Source organism: Artibeus jamaicensis, unplaced genomic scaffold, assembly GCF_021234435.1.
Source record: "Artibeus jamaicensis isolate MK-2021 breed Jamaican fruit bat unplaced genomic scaffold, CSHL_Jam_final contig_797, whole genome shotgun sequence".
Lineage (NCBI taxonomy): Eukaryota > Metazoa > Chordata > Mammalia > Chiroptera > Phyllostomidae > Artibeus > Artibeus jamaicensis.
This window is the reverse complement of record NW_026521977.1, coordinates 19,619,057-19,643,082: the sequence shown is the minus strand read 5'-3', so window position 1 is coordinate 19,643,082 and position 24,026 is coordinate 19,619,057. Positions and strand designations below refer to the sequence as shown.

Sequence of the window (24,026 nt, the reverse complement as noted above, 5' to 3'; positions counted from 1 at the left end):
AGCTGGTCTGTTTCATTCATTTATTTTACTTGCCTTGCCACAAATGTTGTGAATTTACAGCCAGTATTCTTCCCTGAAAGAAAGAACTCCTGAAGCCTCAACATAGAAAGAGGGAAATAAAAACAGAGCCGCTCCAGCAGAAGGAGGGCGTCTTGGGAGATACCCTCGGTCTAGGTCATTACCATTGGACAGTTGCTTCAAAAGAGTCCATTAGGAAGCAAGAAATCCCGTGCACCTCCTGATCTCTCCCTCACATTACCCAGTTATTTGAGAAATCAGACTGCATGTTCTCCCTCTCACTGTGTCATGAGACCACCCGGCAGAGGGTGGCCACACACCCAGGGGTCAAAACCCACAGGATGGAAACAGGTAGAGTTTCCCTCGACTCCAGCTTTTGGAGTTGTTAATTTCTGTGAGTTTTCTGGCCCCTGAACAGTGAATGGCAAACCTTTCTTTTCTTTAGGACACAGCTTTCCCCCTCCCTTCATTCTTCCTCCCTTCCCAGATGGGAAACGAAGGTGCCTGTTCAAGGTTACAGAGCAAATCAGTGTTGGAGCTGGGAGAGAAGGCCGGACTTCTGGCTCTCTGTCTCCCCGGGGGTTGCAGGATGGCCACCTGGGTCGCCTGGCCCTTGAGGGACACTGCAGGAAGTGGGCTCAGTGTGTGGCTTGATCTCCAACCCTGACGAATGTCTCCTGGACAGCGGGGTGTGTCTGGGGCCCAGCACAGCCTGTGTTAGGTAAGCTCTCCTGCCTGCGAACAGTGAAGGGTGCGCTCATTTGGAAAGCACCTTGTTTTTGTTTTCATTTTGAACATTGAGTGCCTACTGTGTACAAGGCACCATGCGAAGCACCTCACTCACATGACCTCATTTGTGGTTCAGACAACTCAGCGAGGTGTGTCCTGACGAGGAAACTGAGGCTTCGAGAAGCGAAGTGATTTCCCCAAGTCACACAGCGAGAAGAGTCAGAGTGTAGGCCGCCTCCCAGCGTGCTCGGTGCGAGCAGAGCTCTTCTTCCCCTGGGGCGCTGCGCGCTTCCTCACCGTGCCTCACCTCGCCACCAGCGTTCAGGGCAGCGGATGTCGATGCTGGGCTCTGATCCTTCATCTTCTCCCATGGTGGCCTCTGTGTCCCTTACAGTCCACAGCCAGGTCACGGGGAGCATTCAGAAACTTCCCTCCAGAGAAGGCTTGTCCTTACCATTCAGCCCAGAGACGAAGCCCCGTTGGTGCTACCAGATTTCCGTTTGCCCCTTTCACCATCTCCACAGCTACCAACTCAGCCCGAACCAGGGCCACTTAAAACACAAACTAGATGATGTCACTTATCTGCTCAATGTCCCCTCCATCCCTGCTATGGCCTCCCAGCTCCCTCGGTGAAATCCAGCATCCTCGCCATAGCCCAGGGTCAAATATATGATCTGGCTCGATCACCCCATGACTGTGCTTCAGCCATCCCGGCCTCCTGGCCAAGCACCTTCCACCCCAGGGCCTTTGCACTGGCTGGTCCCTGTGCCTGTGACCTTTTCCCCCAAATACTCAAGTATGTTGGTCTTCCACTTTCTTCAAGCCCCTTGCCCAAATGAAACATTATTAGACAGGCCCTCCCTGAGCACTGTGCATAAATGACTACTTTGTCTCATTCCTTTCTCTCTTCTTGTGTGGCTTTGGTCTTTTTCAAAGCACTGATCACCAAGTGACATTTATCATATATTCACATGTAACTAGTTTGTCATCCCTGTCATCTTACTAAGCTGTCAGCTTCAGGAGAATAGAGACTCTCTATTTGGTCCCCTGCTGTCCTGGATCCCTAGTGATTAGAACAGCGGCCAGCTGCCGTGGGTGTGCATGTATGTGTGTGTGTTGGTTAGAAGGAATGACTTCTCTACTGTCCAGTGCGTGCCTCCTAGAACCCTTGTGAGGCTGGCCCACGTCCTGGCCTAGCTGCTCCTCAGGGCAAAGGAAAGAAGCAGCCTTGAAGCATCTTTTCACTGACAGCCAGAGAGGCTGTGTCTTGCACAAGCTGCCCCAGCTCCTGGGCTCCGAAACCAGGGTTTTTGCTCACCCACTGTGAAGGGAGGAGGCCAGGTGGAGGCAGATACTGCAGGTTTTTTCTCCAAGACTAAAGGACTTAATGAGGTTAGTGATACTTGGCACTGAGCCCCTTGTACCTAAAACTTTACCCCGGGTTTACCATGCATTAACTCCCCGCACCTTGCCAAGACCAGCCTGCCAGGTAGGTCAAGAAGTTTCTTTCTTGCATCAGGTCCCGCTGTACAGGGAGCTTGGGCACTTGAATTATTCTCTGTCCCTCTCTCCCCTTGCGAGTGTAAATGGGAGGGAACAAGAAGTAAACAAAACAAAACCCTTCTTTGTAAAGGCCATCGGATGGTGTAGGCCTCATGTTGAAGAAAGCGCTGGATTCCAGACTCTCCGCTGGTTTTATTTGACGGCACATAATGAGGGTTGGACCGAGCAGTGAAACCCGGAGCATCTCTGATCAAGGCTCTTGCGATTAACAAGCAGCAAGGACTTGTTTTTCATGCTTGTGGGTGTTTCTGGGCTTCAGACCGAGGTTTCACCTAGCTTAGGATCAAGCGATTCTCAAGAGCAAGAATTTCCCAGAAGTAGCGCCGAGCACCCACCTGAGCTAATGCAAGAGCACAGCACAGTCTGGGCTGTGGCTTCTCAAACTAGCCCATGGCTGGGGATTCTATCCACCCCGCTCCCGCACTCTGAGGCAGACTGAAACTTTAATAAAACACAATAAAAATAAGTGTCTAGAAAAGTGAAATAAAAGGCATGTGAGATATGTAACATGCAAGCCAGTTTTTTTTTATTATTAGATTAGATAGACATTGCTGTGGGAGTTTTTTAACCTCTGAAATTTCTAAAACTAACTTGTTATGAAGCGATAACAGTCTGCAGACCTGTCCCTGTGGGCAGACCACACTTTAAGTAGAAGTGGTGCAACAGCCCAGAGCAAGTGGCCGGGACACAGGGTCCCCAGTTCAAGTCCTGGCTGGTTCACTTACTAGTCATGCAGCTGGGACAAATCACGGACTTCTGTGAGCCTGCTGCCTTGTCTGTAACATGGAAATGCCTCCCTCAAGGGGCGGTTGTAAAGGCTGAATGAGGTTTTGTCCACCCTTTCAGGTCTATTGCAAAGCCTAGAAAATCCGAGGTGGCCGGGAGGAAAACCGCTCTGGGAGAACAGCCAAAGCGAGCGGCTTTCTCGGGCCCTAAAGCAGGGCTGCAGAGTAACGTGAGTTTGCGATGCCTGATCGGGGCTGCCCAGAGGCGTCTGCCTTTGAGAGAGACTGACGGCAGGCAGCCAGGGGCGCGGAGACTGGAGCTTGGAGCCGGAGTCCGGGGACCTGTCTCCAGCTGCTGTTCTGCTGCCTCTATGGATTTCCTGCTGAACCTTCCCAGGGCCTCTCAGTTCCTGGCTCCCCATTAGGGAGCCCCGAGGAGGCACCCCTGTTTCTTTCTGGATTTTTTGCTGGCATTCTGCCTGTGCTGTCAGAGGGCTCTCCACCAATAACAATAAGGCGATCATAAATGTCATTTATGAAGATGACTTCTGGTTTGTCTGCCTTGGAAATGATATTGCAACAAGATTTCTCTTTGATACGATCGCAGGCTCTTTGTCTTCTCCGCCCCCGGGTCCTGCCTATAGTGACGGCCTGTGGGCCTGGAGAAGCAGGAGCCGGGTTTCAACTTACTGCAGCCAACTCAGCTGTACAACCAACCAGCTGTGCCGAGGCAGCTGGCTGGGGGCGCAGGAGTGGGGCTGATACCAGTTTCTGCCGCCCAGGAGCCCGAGGGCAGGGCGGGGACTCTTGTCCTGGGAAATGCGAGGCAGCACCTGATCACAGGCAGAGGTCCTGGAAGGAAGAGCACCGCAGGAGGTGGCCCCTAGGACAGTAATAATAATAACAGGACAGCAATCATAATGGTGTTCTGCTTAACCTTTATCAAGTGCTCCCTCTGTGCCAAGCATGATGTTGAGTGCTTCACATTTATTATTTATTGGAACCCTCACCGTTTTTAGGTTAGATATGATTATTGCCAGTTTACAAATGAGAAACCAAGGCCCTGATCAGTAATTTGTGGAAGGCCCGTGGGTTGGGAGGAGCAGGTGTGTCTGATCCTATGACCCGTGCTCTTCCCTGTTTACCTGGTGATTCTCAGACCTGGTAATTCAGCAGGGAACCTGTAACGAAGCACAGCTGTCCAGGTCCTGTGCCAGACCAAGTAAATCAGAGTCTCGGGGTGGAAGCCAGGTGTCCGTAGCTCACCGCCCTCAACCCCCTCAGCCCCGGGGTTCGCCAGGAGGCACCCAGACAGCCGGGCCACCGCTGTGGAAGCAAGCGTTCCAGGGGTGGAGGGGAGTGAGGACCTGTGGCCGGGGGCCCCGGGGGCTCTTTCCCCTCGGAGGTCTCCAGTTCCAGTAGTGCCGTGGTCCCAACTCGGAAGCCAACCACCACCTCTGTGGCTGTCACGCGAGAACTGGGCAGCTAATGAGCTCAAGTCAAGCCCCACCAGATGTTGTATTTTTAAAATGAAAGGAAGGCAGAAGGCTACTTCTTCATTCTCTCAATGTGTGCTGAGCACTTGTTGAGCAGCAGGCCCTGTGCAGGGCGCCGGGGACCCGGTGAAACGAGGGCCAGACTCACAGAAGCCATAGAAAGAAGGTAAATGGAATAAAAAAATGAATCGGTTCTGCCGTACATTGAAGGACACTTTACTTGCCAAATTAAAATCTGCTCATTTCTTCTCCCTCGGGGTCAGCCATGTCCAGATGGAGGAGGCTGGCCCGCGGGGGGGCCCCCAAGTTCCCAGGCCTGACGAGGATGGTCAGGCGCCGCTTTGCCCGGCACAGAGGGGCCCGCAGGTGCTGGGGCTGTTTCTCCGTCCTTTCTCAGCATTGTGGCCTCACACAATGATGGGACGTTTCCTGCCCAGGCCAGGGGGACATTGAAAAGCCTTGACTTGGGCAGAAACACAGCACAGGATGTGGGGCCCCGAGGACCCCACAGGCTTCAGTAGCACGGGCCACAGCCAAGGTCATGGCTCAGTTCATAGACTTTGGAGTCAAACAGGCCTGGATTCCAGTGGAGACTCTATCATTTACCAGCCCCCTGACTGCGACTAGTTCACCAAAGCTGTGTGCACCGAAACCTCCCTGTGACCAGGGAAATGTGGGGGGTCAGTATTTGTTTACTGGATAAGCCTCAGTTTCTTCATTGGTCAAATGGGGATAATGCCTAGCCCCCAGCATTTTCAGGTTCGAATTAGATCCTCGTTCTGGGGAAGTAAACACCTAGCCCAGAGCACTCGGTGGATGGCGGTGGTGGTGGTTTTGTGGGGCGTGATGGGGTTTCAGGTAGCCTCTCTGCCCAAGCACCCAGGCCTTTGCACGAGGCAGCACCGGGAGCAGTGAGACACTGGGAGGAGAGCTGGGGAGAGGCCCACGGGGGTGGTGGAGAGAGTGGGGTGTCGAAAAGGAAACCACCTGAGCCCAAGTTCTGCAGGAGGTGGGGCTTCCCCGAGCTTCATTCAGCTGTTAGGGCGAGTCTGGAAGTGAAAGGGAAACTAAGTGGTGGTTGGGTTCTAGGTGACAGTCTCCGCCTCCGCCTCCGCCTGCCGGCTCGGGGTAAACAGTAATTACGAAGGCGAGGCTTCACTAAGGCTGTCTGGGAAGAACGTGGCTGTGAACTCAGACTGTTTTCTGTTTTTCTCCCTCCCTCCCTCCTGCTCTCCCCTCCAGGCGACCTGGTTTCCCGAGCCATGCACCACATGCAGGGGCGCCACCCCCTGTGTCCCGGCTCCAGCCCCGCCCGTCAGGCCCGCCAGCCACCCCAGCCCATCACCTGGTCCCCCGACGCCCTCCACACGCTCTACTACTTCCTGCGCTGTCCACAGATGGAGTCCATGGAGAACCCCAACCTGGACCCCCCAAGAATGGCCCTGAACAACGAGCGGTAGGGATCTCGCTTGGGCTGCACATCTGGTGGGGCAGGCGACCAGTGCGTGTTGACTGACTGACTGACTGACTGATGGACAGGGTGAGAAAAGTTCCCGGGTGCTGGCCTTCCTGCCTGGGAGGCGCCGGGGCAGGTAAAGAAGGCCTGGCCCAGGAATGCGGTGGGATCGTTTCACCTGGGCTGAGGTAGCAGGGCTTCGGCCGCTGTCTCGGATTTGCCAGCTCCAGTGTTCACTTCTCGGGCTCTCGGGAAATCAGTTGCCTCTTTCATAAAATGAGATATTCACTCCCACCTGGAAGGGGGGTACTGAGGAACAAGTGAGCTGATGCTCTAAGCAAAAGCACTTAGGCCAGTGCTAGCTGTCACCTGTTTTGACAACAATGATGTCACTCTCGGGGATCTCAGGCACATTTTTGCCCCATCCACTCATTTTGCAGAGGAGACACCATGGCCTCGGCTGGCTATTCGATCTCCAGTAGCTAGTGGTCGAACAACCCCAGGATCCAGGCCTGCTGGCTCCCAATCCAGCGTTTTCTCTGCAGGCCTCCAGCCCTCCCCACCTGGGGCAGGGCCACCAGAGCAGGTGCGCACACGGGCTGTGCACTGGCGAGGGGCCTGGTGAGGGGCCGCGCGAAGTGCACACATGGGGCCGTGTCTGCCTTAGGGACAGCTGCCTTTCTAACTGGTCTCTCAGAGAGCCACCTTTTACACTTTTTCCTGCCTAGAGAGGATGAGGTTTTCATAATTTTTCCATAACACCATATTCACTGGCGTCTCACCTGGAGGCCACCACATGGCAGGGTCTGTCCATGGACTTGAGAATGTGCACTTGAAGTTCCCGGAAGTGGGAAAGACTCGCCTTTGGTTGAGGAGCCTCATCTGCATACACTCCACCAGCTGCAGGGCCCAGGACAGGCGGATCGGGGACCTGGTACAGAAAGTGCCAACGCCTTCCCCGTCCCCTTGCCCGAGCTGCCTACTGTCTTTGGGTGGCGTTGAGTCTCAGCAACTTTGTGGACCTCATACCCACTCCACAGCCAGACCCCCTCCCTGGTGCCTCCAGTCAGAGAAAACAAAGCCACGGAGGTAGATTCCTGTAGAACGGCCAGCACGGACACAGTGGCTGGCCTGCAGACCTGTGTCAGACTGGCAGCTGGGGATGTAGAGTCAGGTGGCTTGACATTTGTGAATGTCAAAAGCGCCTCTGGCATTTGTGAACCTTGAGAAGTTTGTGCAAGGTTCCGACCTCCTGGAGACTCCACTTCCTCGGCTGTACACATGGCGGTGGGAGTGAGGCAGTTGTAAGGATTAACTAGTGACAGTCCACATTTGCTGAGTGCTTACTGTGTGCTAGGCACTGTGCTGAGCACTTGACATGTGTTCATCCATCTAATGCCAACACTTCCAGGAAACAGACGCTCTTTGCAGCCCCATTTTACAGATGAGTAAGTGGAGGCAGAGATTCAATAACTTGCCAAGGCCACGTGGGCCCTTTTCATAACCACACAGGTGCTGTCTGTCATCACACGAGGCATAAAGGAGCAGCGGCCCCGCACACACACATGTAGTGAATTCCCAGTACATGCTGCCCCCACTGTTATTATCAGTGGTATCATTATCAGATCATCATTGCCTTATTCCTCTGGGACGTAGACGGCATTTACAGGCCTGAGGCAGGTCACTCTGGGCCCAACACAGAGCAGGAAGGCATCGGGTGGAGGCCCTGAGTTTTCCGAAGGAAGCGTCTAGCAGGGAGGTGCGATCAGAGCAGGGGCTCTGAGCCCAGCTGTTCCTACTTTGTGAAGAAATTGTTGTGGTTGCTGGGGGTGGCTGTGAAGGGGAAAGAGCAAGGAAAACGTGTGCGGTGGGGAGGAGGAGGTGGCTTGCTCATTGTTTGGCATGGTACCTGAGGCCTGGTTCCCCAAGCAAAGGTGGCTGGGAGAAGAGGGCCCGGAGCCTTCCTTGGACAGCTGCCCTGGGCTGGGCTGCTTGGCCAGCCGGCTGTGACCATGGCTGCCGGCCGTGGGGCAGGCTGGGGCAGTGCACTTCTGAGGCCGCTGTGCACGGAACCCCCCGAGGTCACTGTGGCTGCCCTCTGGCTTCCCTCCCAGAAGGGGTCCAGTCCCCGGTGCTCTAGAACGTAACATCGGGGTTTCTGTAGGGCCTGAGTTGCTCGTCTGTAGTAGCTGAACTTGAATGGTAACATAACACACATACGTGTTTCAATATTGCATTATTTAAAAGCCACATTGTCTGTGGCACAAAGAAATGGGCCGGAAAGGCTTTGTCCCATGAACCATTTCCAGTGAGTATCAGACACACAGGAAATGGGAGCCACCATTAGGAAAAAAGAATCCCCAAATTTCAGATTTGGGCACTAACAGGCGGACACTCTAAGGACACCCAGGCCTACAGGCGGCTCAGCAGTCCCCTGGGGCCTGATTCCTGGCTGTGGAAATGGATTCTGTTGCCCTTGGACTTGTGCTGCCAGGGCAGGTTGCAGAGAGCCCGACTGCCCCTTCTTGGAGGCCACTGAGCTAACGCAGGGCAGCAGCTGGGCCACACCTGCCCTCAAGGCATCACCACGCCGACAGCCTTTTTTTCCAATCACAGTTGACATACAATATGATGTTCACTTCTGGTATACAGTGCAGTGATCAGACATTTACACACCTTATGAAGTGATCACCTCAATGGCTCTAGCATCCTTAGGACACGGTAATATTGCAATGACAGCATTATTGACCTCATGCTCTATGCCACTCCAGTCTCCTCCCCAGAGATCTGGGGGAGACCTTGTGCACAAAGTAGCTGGAGTTTGCGGTGCTCCAGGGTGATGGAGCTTTGCTTTTGTGAGCCTGGGGATGTGTGTGTGTTGGTCTCTTCTGCTTCTCTTCCCTTCATTTCCTCCCTTTGTCCCGTGTCGGGGGGGGGGGTGCCAGGTCCACAGCCAGAACTGGTCAGAGTGTCTGATGTCAGGTGGGTGGCCCCAGGTGCCTCTGTTTGGGGACTCGATGGTTTGGGGATTGCTGGGTCTCCTCCACGGCCTTGCACATGTGGGCTGAGGAGCTCCGTCTGGGGGCACGGGTTTGGCCACGCAGCACCCTTCCCGGAGCCACGCAAGCCTGTGCTCACAGGTTTCTACTTTGAAGAAGTTCCCCTTCTTCCTTCCAGTTGGCAGCTGTGTGACCACATCTGAGCTGCTAAGGGGCGGGACGTGCGTTCATCCTTCTTGAAGCTCATCTCGATGTTCCCTGCTACGCCGCGTGCTGCCTCTGCGCTGCTCAGTCTTTAGTGTCCCTCCTCCAGGGGCCCTTCCCCCAGAGCCTCCTGCTCTGCATCTGGGAGGGGAGATGGTGGGGGCAGGGAGGTGTAGAAATGGGAGCCCAGGGTGGAGAGTGGAACAGCTTTGCGGAGGGGCACAAAGCCTCTGGAACGTACTGCCATCTTCTGCTCCTGTGAGCCAGGCACCAAGGAAAAGAGCAGAGGCCCCTCCATGCCTCAGCGTCCTCACCTGTGAAATGGGGCTAAGTGATCCCATGGCAGGGGGTGGGGGGAGTGAGATAACAGCTGTGAAGGGCCTTTCCACCTACCTCTGTTTCTTTTGGGCCCCATAACAAACCAGCGAGTCAGGTGCCAGCGTTACCTGATTTTTGAAATGAGGGCACAAGGTGGGGGGCACCCAGCTGCTAAGTGGCTGGGCAGGGATTCGAATCAGGTCTCTGGTTCACTGGCATGCCTTTGGACATCCCAGCCTACAGCTTGTCCACCCAGCTGCTGAGACCTGGTTCTAAAGCTCTAAGGCGACCTGGGTGTGTCCCAGCATTTGGGGCCACCTCCCCCAGGGCCGTTCCAGCCCCACCTGCCACTCCGCTCCCAGGAGGCCTCCCTGGCCGCCCGGGGAAAGCCTCTCAGCTGGAACCTCCCGGCACCTCCCTGGGTGCCTTTCTCTCCGGCAGCTTTGCATCACCGGCACCAGCGAGACACAGGCAGGGTCTCAAAGGCAGGATGAGTCACAGCTGCTGCCCAGGGTGTGTCGTCACCGAGACCAAGCTCAGAAAGTGAAAGAACTTGCTGGAGATCCCGGGTTACCCAGGGAGAGGGAGGAGTCTCCTGCCCCCAGGTCTGGAGGAGAGTGGACCGCCTTCTGGCTGACTGCTGCCCTTCCCAGTCGTGCCCGCAGGCCGAGGGGTGGAGAGCTGGGAGAGCATCCTGGGTGGAGGATTCCTCTTCAGTCATTGTCGTCCTGGAACAAGGAGTATGGGAGCAGGAGCGGCAGGTACAGTGCTGGAAGAAAGGTCATCAAGCAGAGCGCGGGTAGGGGGACAGACACCATGGGAGGCGCAGAGCGGGCTGAGGAAGACGGCGGTGAACCGGGTCTCTGCCCCAGAACCTCAGGCCCAGGGCCCAGGCTCACCAGGTGGAGTGCCCAAGCGCACCTGCCGCAGCTGGAGCGCAGGGGCCAGACCCTGAGGGATGTCCGGGACTGACAGTGGCCACCTGCCTGCAAACCAGCCCCTGTGCCTAATCCTCAGGCCCCAGCCTTTGCATTTGCCCTGCCAAGGCCTGCACGGTGCCCCTTGGTGAAAGGTGACACACTCAGAAAGGCTTGGGGCCTGCTGGGGTTCAGGACGCAGAGCCAGGAGGAGCGTGGGGGCCTAGCCAGCCTGGGCGGGGACAAAGCCTGGAAACGTCTGGTGCCGTGATTTCTCAGCCAGCCGGCATTCTACTGAGGAGGGGACTGCTGGTCAAAGGTGCGTGTCTGAGATCTAACTTGTCTCTTTCCGACTTTAGAGCCTTCGGCCAGTCAGTCTCACCAGAGCTCGCACTCTCTAGACAACTCGCATTCAGTCATTACACCCACCTGTAAGGTTTGAGGGCTAAATGAGTTCATGTATGTAGCACTTTCAGAACAGTACCTGGGACCTGTGCGAAGTATTAGCTGCTATGATCATGGACGTGATCGTTTGTAATAGGCAGAGGGGACGTGATGCCTTGGGCAGACAGTGACGGGCAGTGTGGCAGAGCCAGGGAGCAGGCAACATGGTGCAGGTGAAGCCAGAGGGAGCTGGCCTCGTGGGCCGACACAGGGACAAGGCTGAGCTTGCAGCCTCGGAGCTCCTGCCCCCGTGGCCCAGCTCGACTGTTTCTGTGTGTGGCTGGTTCTTATTTGCTCCGCTCCCCACACCACACCCCTCTCAGTGCCTGAACGCCCTCTGAGCCTGAGGGGAGCAGAAGGCCCCAGGAAGCCCTCCCACACTGCTTACCTGATGCCGTGAGGAGAGGCGCTCCTACTGAGACCCCCTCCCCATTCCCGTGCACGGAGCCCCCAGCCTGGAGCGGACTGGGGTGTCCCCCTGCACCACCAGGCGAGCTCAGGAGGAACAAAGGGCCCACACACCGGCTTAACACCTATCCGAGCCCCCAGTTCCTGTAAAGCTATTTTTGCACAGGCCACTGGGGCTGCTGCCCAAAGGCTGAAGCCCTGGTTCAGGTGGGATCCTGGTGGAAGATACTTTGTGTCTGGCCCAGCTCACGGCTGCCCTGTCCCATGTCACGCTGGCCAGGAAGTTTCCAGCAAGTATGTGAACAGAACTTGAAAAAGCTGGAGTCAGCAAAGGTGTCAGCTGAAGGTCCCATCCACCCCACACCTGCGGCTTCACGTACTGCCAAGGGCCATGCTGGAGGCGTGGTCTCTGCTACCTGCTAGCTGGAGGACACGTCAGCTGGTGTTCTCAGCCTCAGCATCCTCATGGGTCAGACGGTGACGATAATAAAATGGCTGCCGGGGCAGAGGAGGTGACGCAGTGAGGCACCCAGCTCGGTGCCTGGCCCAGACATAGCGGCCGCCATCCTCCTCCTCCTCCTCATTCTTGTAAGGGTCATGAACATGTTCAGATGACATGTTTGACATCCAGAACAGTCTTTCTTCACTGAGGTCATACACATGCCTCAGAATGTGCTCTCAGGTGATATCTGGACTAGTAATAGTATCACTAATATAATCACTAATACTACTGTTGATACTACTAACAAAACCACCGCTGCTGACAATAATTAGTAATGCAGCTACTTGTGCACACCACTACTCATGACAGCCAGCCTCCCAGAGCGCTTACCGACAGACACAGGAACCATCTTCAGTGCTTTACTTTCTAGCCCATTTCTCCCGGCACCGCTGTGCGTCTGTGGGGAAGGGGTATAAGGTCGTGCAGAGGGAGCTGATACGGTTGAGTCTCCAGACTCATGAGGGAGGCAGAAAACCAGGGGCGGGGGAGTGAGCTCCCAGCAGCAGACAGTGTGGAAGAAGCTGGGTGGCCTGTTGCTGTCCTAGGTCGGCCCTCAGCCCCTGCAGTCTGCCTGGATTCATCCCTGGCCTGGTGGAGTGGGGTGGGGGGGTGGCCTCGGGCGTGTCATTTGGCCTCTGTGCCTCAGTCTGTCCTTCTGAGCATGGGGATACCAGTGCTGCCTCACAGGGCCTTGCAGGGCTGGGTTACAGACGGAAAGCATTCAGAACCACGGCACGTATCGGTCATCACCGCCGCCCCTGCCACAGTCCAGAGGGTGAGGGTGTCTGGAAAGGCTGGGGGCGGGTGGCCAGAGAGTCTAATGGGGCAGAAGAGACGGCCCCAGGAGACTGGGACAGGCCGGGTGGCATGGGCAGCCAGAGTCATAGAAGAACTCCTATTGTTTCAGAGTGCGCATTTCCTGACAGAAATGGATCTACAACCTAAAAAACACAAAAACTAGATGTTTTTGTAAAGTTATCACTAGTTGTTTAGGCACATGTTTCTTGGGGGTACTTCCCGCACCCTCCGAGGCGCCCAGGATGAGGGTCGAACCCAGCGCCTCTGTAATGGCAGCAAGTCTCCTCAGGCCTTCTGAGCCTCGGCGTCCTGTGCAGAGTGAAGACCTGAGCAGTGCCCCCCCCGGGGGTTCCCCAAGATCTGGGGGGTGGCCCCGACACAAACAAGGTGCACAGCGAGGAGAGAGGTGCCACTTTGCTCCGTTCCAGATGCAGGGGGGACGTCTCCCTCAGATGAGCACTTTACATAAACACGAAGCGCCCGCAGAGAGCTGTGGGCTCAGTCTGCAGAAGCGGGCTCGTTAATCTTTTGCTCAGCTTGCGAAAGTATTTTCTTATCAGATAATAGAGATGATGGCAGTGGTGCCTTTACGCGACTGACTTGTAGTTCCCTTAAATACCATTTCAAGAAGATTTGCAACGTTAAGCTCTTTTCTCTCTTTTCCGCTCCTCCTTATTGTGCGCTTAGTTTCCATCTGTTTGCCCAAAATGGAAGTAAAAGAAATAAGAATAGCTCTGCGGTGGGTGAAGTACTTGTCTCCATGTGTTCCCCAGACTGCACATCCAGGAGCCCCCCCGCGACTTGTGTGTGGTCTGCAGTGCACCCGGGAAGCTGCCCCTGCCACCGTCCCCATCGCCAGCGATTTTTTACAGTTCAGAGCACTTCCTCCGTCTGAACTTACCTTGCTCACGTATTTGTTTCCTTGCTTGGCTTGCCTCCTTACCCGGCTAGAACGTGTCATGGGCGGGCCCGGGTCCCACTGTGTCCTCAGCAGGTAGAACAGTCCCCAGCTCATAGGCGGCAATTTGTTCAGTTACTGAATATTTTGTTCAGTTAGTAAAATGAGCTGTCGAGCCTGCATTTGGGGTCGAAGACCATTATAGAGGGTCTCTGCTCCGCCATTTACCAGTTATGTACTTCGGGCCAGTGATTTAGTTTCCAAAGTAACACGTTTGAAGGACTGAGTGCGGAGTACACTCTCCGCACACAGAAGCTGCTACTTACTGTCAGGTAATTAGTTTTCCCAAACCTGTGGAGGCACCAGAATAACTAAATCTTGTCTAATGCACAAATAATCCAAAAATGATGATGAATTTAAATGTCACATCTGCTCAAAAATGCGTGTTTTCTCTCCCTCTCACATAGGCCGTCTTCAGTCCCTGCTCTCACTTCCCTCTTAACTCAGCCCCGACTTCAGCCAGAGGTAGACCAGATGTCGCAAAGGACTAACTCAGTGAAGACTATTTTAGGGACACACACACTTTAGATTTATCACAACTCACCACCCAAGGATTTTAAGGAACTCTAAAGTCCGATTTCATCCACCTATTGGTTCAGAGACCAATAAGTCAGGCAGGGGTCCCGTGCCGCAGGCCCCTTGCTTGCGGGTTGGCTGAAGTGCGCACGCATGACGAGCTGTCGCTGCCGAGTGTTGAGCCTGGGAGTGCTGTGGTCTGGTTTGTTTTCACTTGGGCTAGAACATCTCAGGGCTGTCCAACCTTTTGGTGTCTCTGGGCCTCACTGGAAGAAGAGTTGTCTTGGGCCACCCATTAAATACACAAACACTAACAAAAACAAAAACAAAAGAATCTCATGTTTTAAGTAAATTTACTTGTGTTGGGCAACGTTCATAGCTATCCTGGGCTGCATGCAGGCCAGGGGTTGGGCAACCCCTGATCCAGACAAAGCTTTAGTTTATAAAGCACTTAAAACACCCAGCTGTCTAACAGATCCTCACATTATCTCTTGGAGGGAGCCGTTACCGTCATTTATCGATGAGCAGACTGAGGCTTTGAGAGAGAGTCAGGGGGCATCCAAGGTCACAGGTAGGAAGAAGCAGATCTGAGGCCAACAGAGAGGTTCAACAGAGAGGTAGAATAACATGGGGAATTCACAGGGTCCAGGTGCTGTATCCCTCCCACCTCCCAGGAGAGAGAAGGCAAGATGCCTGAAGCCAGGTTTCTCGACATCTCCTCTACCCAGCATGACTCCTGGGAGCCCTTCCCCAACAGACTTGAATTTGCTGGTCCTCGGGGTGGGGCAGGCTGAGGGTGGGCATCTTTCCAGCATCCAGGAAGGAATGAGCCAGGGATTGGGGGCAGACGAAGGAAGTGGCAGTGCCAGATAACAGGGGCTGGAGACGGGACAGGATCCGGGCCCAGCCGTCGACAAGTGCCCTTGGGGCTGCCTGTTGCATATGACTTCCTGTCCCATTGTTGGGCCCACCAGTCCTCCCAGAAAAGGAGAAGACCGGAACCTCCAGGCCCTGGGCTTCTTTCGCTGGAGTGTTTTTATAACACTGCAGCAACAATCCTCTTTGTCTGCAGCTTTGCTGGAAAATCCCACCTTTAAAGGGATTGAATTTGCTTCTTAGAGGAGGTCGTTCCAAGGCTGAGCTGTCGACTTTGCAGACACTGAGTGGGGGCAGCAGGGGCGCTCGGGCGGGCTCTGGCGTCGGGCCGGGCTGCTTTCTGGCCTGCTCCTACTTGCCTGCCCCGCAGCTCTCCAGAGTTTCCTCCTCCCACGAGACCAGCCGCCTCTGATGGCTTTCACATTTGAGATTTGGGGGCAGAAGGCTCTTAAGGGGTCCACGTGACCCTCTGGGCCTCCGGTTCCCACCAACCTCAGGGCCGACGGGGCTGTGGGTACAGAAGCCAGAGTGTACGCAGAGTGGTGAGGGGGGCCCACTGAGGGGAGCCTTTGGTCCACCGAGCCTGTCAGTGGGTGAGCTCTGAGTGTTTTGTATGGGGCAGTCTGGTCTCGTGAAAGACCCAAGAATTTTTTTTTTTTAAAGAGCTGGACAAATCACCATTGGCTGACTGTGTGACCTCAGACATGTCTCCAAACCTCTCAAAGCTTCGGTGTCCACATTTGTAAAATGCAGACTAATGATACCTCCCTTGCAAGCATGGCTGTGTCAGAGGGTCATGTGTGCAAAATGGCCCCATGCTCACTTAGCACATAGTAGGCCCTTGGCACGTCTTGCCTGAGGGTGAGGCTGGGATGTGGGTGCAGAAGTAGGGCTGGGTCCTGGGAGCTGCACCACCTTCTCCTCTTTCTGTTGGGTTGGGTCACAGGCACTAGGTGCCACTCAGGAATCCCCCCCTTTCACATGTGCATTTGTCAGGCCTCAGGAGCCCTGCATCCCTGCCTCCTTTTAGAAGCTTCTGGAAACTCTTTACCTGACAGTCTGAGTAAGTCATCTTTCTGCCTTAGACGGTGGGATGTGAAGAAGGTAGGGGCTGTGGGATTTCATTCAGCTGAATCCGAACAGGAATTCCTATCCAGAAACCTGCACAAAAGCCTCCCATCCAGCCCTGCTGCCCAGCAGGTGTCGGTCGGGTGAATGAGCAGGCAGCTAAGTCCTAGGGTCCCCCCAAGCCTGCCTGCCTGGCTGGCACAGGCGTGTGTGGGGTGACAAGAGCCCGTGGGAGGGGCATGTGTTCAAACAGGTTGGAGGCCTTCTTCTGTCTGGCTTCCATATGGCGAAAGAGTGTGTGGTTTCCGTCAGCCACCACACGCCCAGCATGGATAAAGAAGGCCGGTCTCTTGCACATGGCAGCAGTGAGCCCCACAGGTGAGGTGTGGCCCGTAGGCCAAGGGAGCCACACCCCGGCACGGCACCGCGGAGAGAGCTGCTTTCGCCCCACGCCATTCCGGGTGTGTGGGAGGCAGCGATACTCTGGCCGACCCGACCAGCGGCCCGCCCACAGGAGCTCTGGCCCGAGAAATGGGCCAGACACCCCGGACCTCGCAGCACCTCGAGCCCTCCCTGCGTGTGAGAAGGGGTGGAGAGGGTGGGGGCCTTCGTGCCATCTCCACCAGAATCTGTGCCGTCCTGCCCACACTAGATGCCACCCTGGAATCAGGCCGGGTCCCCTTCACTGGTCCCCAAGGCCATGCTGACATGTGCAGAACCATCTGCCACTGTCCTCCCTGAGAGGGCTCCATCCCAGCACCCTGGCTGCCCTTCCAGAAGATGCCTTCGCCCCTGTCAGCTGAGGGCCCCCCCAGAAAGCTGTTCCTGGGCAGGAAATTCTGCTATGAATGCTGGTCTTTTTATCTGAGAAGTATTTTCTTTTTGTTCTGAAGAGACCCATTTGCCAATACCCAAGAATGGAAGACAACTTTGGCAGGTGTGGCTCAGTAGATTGAGTGCTGGCCTGTGAACCAAAGGTTTGCCGGTTCAATTCCCAGTCAGAACATGTTCCTGGGTTACAGGCCAGGTCCCCAGTAGGTATGGTGAGAGGCAACCACGCATTGGTGTCTCTCTCTTTCTCTTTCTCCTTCCCTTCCCCTTTCTCTAAAAATAAAAATAAATGAAATCTTAAAAAAGAATGGAACACAAAGGAGTTCCCCATTTCCTGAGCTCATTTGCCTGACTTAGAGCATTTTGGAGTAAGAGCAGACCCTGAAGCCACGTGGGCAGCAGAGGGCTTGGCCCCCAAACGTGAGACATGGGCCCAGCCTTCAAAAATTCAGAGTGGGTTTCTAATGCAGAATCCGGTACTGAAGGGTGGGAAATGACAGTGAGCACAATGGTCTCTGCCTGCAGGGAAATTACAGTCCAGAGGAGGAAGCAAACGGCCACGCAAATAAAATAATGAGCACATGGGCTGGGTGTTGAGACTGCAATGCTGCAGGGAGAGTGGGGACCTCCTTCAGGGCGGGTGGGCCTCCCGCTGCCCCGTGGGTCGGCGTGGGCCACACGGAGGCTCCGGCACCCAAACCCCAGGGCGGCCAGGGGTCCCATTTGCCTGGCACAGCCCTCGCTTACACCTGCCGTCCTGACGTTGCCCCGTGTGGGTGACAAATTATATGGTTGCTGTGCCTGATACCCACCATCCTGAGATGACGGCAAGGGGGCGGGGTCTGGGAGCGGGAGGCCGGGGCTGCCAGGCTCAGCTGAGCGGAGCGTGCCCTTCAGGAGCTGCCTGAGGTCGCCTCCCAGCCTGGCCCCTTTCTGGGTGCACCACCCGGAGCAGGTTCCCGGGGCAATAACAGTGTCTGCTTCATAGAGTAGACATGAGGATTCAACGAGGCCATAGATTAAACCTTAAAAGAGATTTAAAACAGGGCCAGGTGCTAGGCCGACGCTCTGTAAGTGGTCGTGGCCAGTGTTTTTCTGTTGTTCCTGGAGGCCCCGGGAGCCAGTCTGGACGTCCCAGTTGTCACACACAGTTGACCTGCCTTTCTACTGCTCACTTTTAGGTTCCACTGGGGCCTGAAGGGCGACCCTGCCCCGCCCCCACCCTGAGAACAGTCAGGGAAATCACACGCTGCTAATCACAACCCGGCTGCATTCTAAATTTATACCCATATGCATATGTGGACAAGCGGAGCTTCATCTAGTGCCTCTAATCTGTACCAGATGAGCTTTAATACAAAAGCGCATTTCCCCCCCAGACAGCCCTAAACTCTGTCTCTAACAGGAGTCGTCTGTCCCCAACAGGAGATTGTGCCTGGCGTTAGGTAGCTGCAGGTTCTGAGGCAGCACCGAGTCCAGAGAGGGTGGGCCTGGGGGTCAGAGAAAGGTGCCTGCCCAGCTCCGACTCCACGCTGAGCCAAACCATTCTGGGTTACCAAGCAGCTCTAGAAAAATAATTAGTCCAAGATGTGAACTGGACTAGAATGGCCTCCTTTGTGCTAAGGGACTGTACAGTCTGACTTCAGTGGACGGCATTGGTGCTATTCTCTGTGGACGATATGGCTTGGTGTTAGGCCACGGAGGCTCTCTGGAAATCATGGTGAGGATCTCAGAGCTGCACGGCAGAGCTGATCTTGACCTTCCCAGAAAAATCTCTGCCTGTGGAGCTGTTCCTGGATGGGAGGCAGTGAAGTCTCTTCACAGGTTCCACTTGCACCAGCCCCGCCCAGATACCACAGCGGGGAGGGGCGTGGGAGCAGCTCGCTCCCAGTAGACCCGTGAGAAGGGTGCCCGCATGGGGAAGTCCCCCTGCAGCTCAGTCTTGCAGTGGCGCCCACCAGAGGTGGGGCAGAGTCATTGGAAGAATTTAGGGCTGAGGGTGGGAGACATTCTGGCCGCCCCGTCCTTTGATCTTCATCTGCAGCCATCTGGCTGGTCCCTGTGGGATTCCTCTCCTACAGTAAGTGTGCTCAGAGCTCGGCCGGGCTGGGCTTAGAGAGCGATGCGGAAATCTCTTTAGGGAGCCAGCCTTCAGCACCGAAGACCACCCCAAACCCGCCCAGCCCCGGCAGGAGCCAGGCACACACCCAAGCCCTCTATGCTTCGAGACCAGGACGGAAGAAACCACGCACAGTGTTCTCAGGGCTGAGCTTGGCCAGGTCTCACGGCCCTGCCCAGCCAGCGGGCACATCCGGGGTCTGCCTGAATACTCATACCCGGTTCCTCGTGTGTGGGCACAGAGGGAACATGCCTGCCAGTTGGGGACAGAGGCACAAGGCCTTCTCCTGCCTGGGGCTTGAGTGGCCCATCTGCCAACCTGACTCTTTTCCCAGAGGCCCCTGCCCACCCGAGAAAGAACAGAGCCTCCTTTGAGCTGGAAACTGGAGGCGTTTCCTGTTCTGTGTTGTTAAGACACCGCTTATAGGACTGTAATCCCAATAAATCATATGCTTGCCGAGTGGGGCAGGGTTTATTTTTTTTTCCAGGCTGCAGGGACCTCTTAAAACCAAGGCCTTAAGAAGTTTACTCTCCTTGATTTTTTTTAACAGGGAAAATGGCTTTTGCAGACCTGGTGCTGTTGAAGGGCCTTACGAGGCCATTGGCCTGATGTACTCAGGCTTATCTCTGTGATTAATTTAAAGGGGGACGAAGAGAAACTGAGTCGTGACCCGTGGGTCTCCTCTCCACGTTGCTGCTGAGCTGGCCCCGCGACCTCGGGTGAGGCAGCCGGCCTCGGAGGGGGCGGGGTCTCTGTTTCCTCCTCATCCTCTTCATGGAGAAGGTCCTTTTCCATCTGTGCGTTTCCCGAATTCCCCCCACCGCGCCATGACAATGGTTGTTTCCTTAAATACCCAAAGGCGAATGCTACCAGCCGATGACCCTTTTAAGTGGCTTTGTTTGTCATAGCAGAGACTGGCAGGATGTTTGCATGGAAGTGGGTGGGTTTTATAGGTTAGACCACGGGTAGGACTTGGTGCAAGCAGGGGGTGCAGGCCCCTCTGGGTAATTTTAGCCCACCCCCACCAGCACCTCATCATGACCCATGGCCCCTAGGTCTGTGGTGCTCGTTGTCCGTCCTTCCCCTGTGCACGGTTCTCGAAGGCCGAGGCCAAGTGCCTGCACCACCAGCAATGACTTGCAGATCGCGTCCGACACCACATTTGTTTTCTCTGTTCTACGGGAGGATGGCGGGCAGCTTGCCGGCAGGCTTTTCCAAGCTTTCTGTGTTTATGCCGCTGGGGATGGGATTGGCTGGACCTGAAGAAGGCTGCAGCTGAGGCAGTTTAATAGGACCAGAGTCCTATAGCCTTTTATTTGTTTAATTTTTTTTGCTATTATATATTTTCTCTATCAACAGATACTAAAATAAAAATAATAGTTAACCTTTATGGAGAACTTAACCATGAGCCAAACGCTCTGCTAAGCACTTCATGTACGTGCTTCGTGTGAGGGGGTCCTTGGGAGGTCGTTGTGCCCATTTTGCTGCTGGGGACCTGGGGCTGAGAGGCCAGGTAATGTGCACAGCGTCACAGTCTAATTCGTTGCCGATACACTGGGTTCCAACCTGGGAGTCTCCCTCCAGAGCCCTGGTCACTGTACAGTAGATACAGCTCTCGTCATGCAGAGGCTGTGAAATAACAGCAAAAGGGGTCCTTGTGAAGGAAAGTGTCCAGAAGCACTGACTTAAACTACCCCTGCTTTAGTAGAAAAACAGGCCCACGGAGAGTGATGATCTGCCCGAGGTTACAGAGCCAGTTCAGGTGCTTCCAGGACACCAGAACTTTCTCCCAATGAGGATGCTGCAGAGAAGACATGCCGGAACCTCAGGTCCCAGGCCAGGAGTGTGGATGCAGACCACACGGCCTTCCAGAATTGGCCAGACTGTGGACCAGCAGGGCCAGAATCCCAGCCCCACACCCACTGCCGCCTGCCAGCCCAAGGGCAGCCTTGTCTTAGGGATCGGGCTGATCCCATCTGTCTGAGGCAGCAACCCCCAAGTGGGGCCTGGAGTCCCAGAGACGTTCCAGAAGTTCCCAGGGCCAAACGTATTTTCATTAGAATGTGTTACTTGCCTTTCACTCTCATCTTCTTACGAGGGCCCAGGAGAGTTTTCCAGAAGCTTGGTGACATGCAGTTATGTCGTGTGTCACTCTGATGGCTGATGGGATGTGAGCTTGTGTATTCAGATGTTTTAGCATTTTCTCAGTTTTAATTTCTGAAGCAGTAAAACATCAGTGGAACACACACACACACAAAAGCTCTTGGGGGCACCTCAGTCATTTGTGAGAGTACAAAGGGGGTCCTGAGACCAGAGCTCTGAGAACGCTGTTTGGGGGTAGCAGACCCAGCAGAGGGGATGCTTGGGGCCAGGGGGCAGAACAAAGGGGGCTCCTTCAGCCCTGCCCCACTCTCCCTCCCCACCTGGCTCTCCGTCCCTGCTCTGCTCTGGGTTCTCATTGGCTTGTGCACTCTGGCACTGAAACGCTTTTGGCCAAGTGCATCCTAGGGGAAGGCAGGAGGGGCAAACAGCCTTTTTCTTGGGGAGGGAGGGGACAGGCAGAGAGATGCTAGGGATGATGCAAACATCAGTCCTTCCAAGCGCTGCCCCTCTGGAGCCCTTTCACCCTGGAGTTCAGACACAGCTGCAGCCCTGGGGACTTTTTATAGGGATTTTCCAGAACGTCCAGTAAAGAAGGCAAGCTCTTCTTAGCATGCCCAGTGGGCTAGATGATATTACCAGAAAGGAAATAATAACCAGGAACACACAGGCCAAGGGCAGGATGTCACTGAGAAAGCCCGTGAATTGCTTGTCATTTTACCATCCTATGGTCCACAGGCCCCAGAGGTGGGTAGGCCAAATGGAAAGGCCAAGAGAGGTCAGTTTGGGGCAGGCAGGGCCTTGTTTGTGGGCAGGTGGGCACCAGCTACCACCCCAGCAGCAGAGAAACGACCTTGACCCTGGAGGCTGTCCACATGCCGAGACTGTTCGTCAGTGCTCAGCTCAGGAAACAGAAGCCACCGAGGCATTTTAAGCAGGAAAGGATTCAGTGCAGGGAATCGGCACCAATAGAATTGTGGGAACAGCTCAAGGTGGAAGTTCAAGGCTGTACCTCTAGGAGTGACTTCAAGGACAATACAGAACCCGTCTATGGGCAGGGGGTGGGGCCGGTACTGCTCCCTCTGAAACAGCCCCTCTGATTCAGGGTTGAAGCTGGAATCGGGAAGTCTTTGCTGTCCCTCTCAGTGGTGCCTCCACTGCCCCTGAAGCACCTGGGAGGGTGGGGAACGGACACTGGAATACACTCCAGGAAAAAGAATAAGTAAACCGCCGCACGTTTCGTGGCCTGGCATAGCAGAAATAGGCAATGGGGGGAGGTTGAAGGTGGTCTCTCTCAGCCTCTTCATTCTTGACCAGAGCTCATGCAGCAACACATTAATGGGGAAGCCAGTTTTGCATCCAGAATCCCAGCTGCAAAGGAGCCTGGGAAATGTCAATAGTTTTCAACTTTCCATGTCTCCTAAAAACATAGTGCAGTAGAGACCAGCTGAGCCAGTCCCCAGTATCTGCCCACTGAGGTTATTGATACTGAGTTTGCTCCATGTGCCGAGTCTTAAGGGGCACGAAACAGTGAATCATGACACCATCTGATTAGACTTCATCATTTCCCAAGTTCCCACTTGGGTTTCCCCGAGTGCAGCTGGGAGATGCCACTTCGAGCTTCAGCGGCTGCACTGGGAGCCTGTCTTGGCTGTTGGCCACCATGTGAGAGCGGCTGGCAAACCCGCAGACTGTCTTTGCGTTGACACTTCACTCTCCGCTGCTGGTGGTTTCATGAAACCTTGCCCTTGGACAGAAAGGACTGTTACATAGAAGCGTGTCTTTGAATCTGCCTGCCAGCACTGTCGTGTGAGAATTGTAAAACCCAGAAGTGTTTGGAGGGAGTTCAGATGGACATTTGCAAGCTGGTGAACAGGGGCGATTCACACATGGACTGCTGGTCCCTTCTGGACTCCACCAGTGCTCGCGTGGGTGCCTGGCTCCCCGTGAACCCTACCGAATGAACGCCGCGCCCGTGAAAAGTGCGTGCCGTTCTTTTCTGGGGAGAAACAGATAAGACAGAACGTGTCCAGAACTTGGTCCAGAACTGAAAACTTGGACACACTGCACTGAGTTGTTGATGCCCAGCCACACTTTCAGTCGCTCGGCAAGTGCGTGCTGAGGGCCTGCTGTGTCCAGGCCCCCTGGCCGTGCGTGGCAGAGAGTGGAGACGAGGAAGGGTTCTTCCTGAGGTGGGAGAGTCCAGTCAGGAGGAGACATATTCATTGCTAGGAGACAGAGAGACAGAGAGAGGGCAGGGGGTAAGGGATCTTGGAGCAGGAAGAGATTATTTTCTTTGGAGAGAGGAGATCAGGGGAGGTTTCTGGAACCAGGCCTTGAAGGGTGAATGGCATATGGACGGGCATGAGTTCACACTCACAAAGAGGTAGGAACAGTTAGGGTGGGCTTGGGAACCCGATAACCCCGTGGTCTGGTGTGTCTTGGTGAAAAGTAGGAGCTGGGGCTGGAAAGTAGGCCGGGGGAAGGCTCCGGGCATCCTCGACGGCTGAGCCCGGCCAGGCCCTCCCGGCCCGTGGCCTGTTCCTCGCCACACCGACCGGCACACTCGGTGCACCGGTTCAGTGACTCAGACCCAGACGTGGTTTCTGAAATGACAGAATCAGAACATCAAAACGGCTTCCAAATGACCTACCTTCCAGATGCCATCCAACTATTTTGTTTAAACAAATAAGTGAAAACTGCCTTTGCCCTTAGAGAGAAGTGTTTAAAACTTTGAAGTGACCGCTGCTTTGAAACGACCTGGTGGCCATTTTCCAGGGGGAGGAACCTCCGGCACATCTAGGGAACCACTGGCGGTGCCGGAGGGAGTGGGGCCTGCGGGCTGCCTGGCAGCCAGCCCCGGGCCTGGTTTGAAAGGGAGAGTGGAAGGTGGGCACTGGCAGGTGAGGAGAACAGCCCCAGTGAGCAGGGCTCTGGGTGGCCTTGTCCTGTGGAAGGCGAGAGGAAACTGCTCCTCGGTACTG

General features: G+C 55.1%; 1 protein-coding gene across 1 annotated transcript in view; it reads left to right on the top strand.

The window, feature by feature from the left end:
• The window catches only part of ABTB2 (ankyrin repeat and BTB domain containing 2), a 166,303-nt gene that overhangs the window by 125,861 nt on the left and 16,416 nt on the right, over nt 1-24,026 (top strand). The window contains exon 3 of the mRNA XM_037128223.2: nt 5,774-5,987. Coding sequence (XP_036984118.1) covers nt 5,774-5,987 — 214 coding nt within the window. The remainder of the gene's footprint in view (nt 1-5,773; nt 5,988-24,026) is intronic.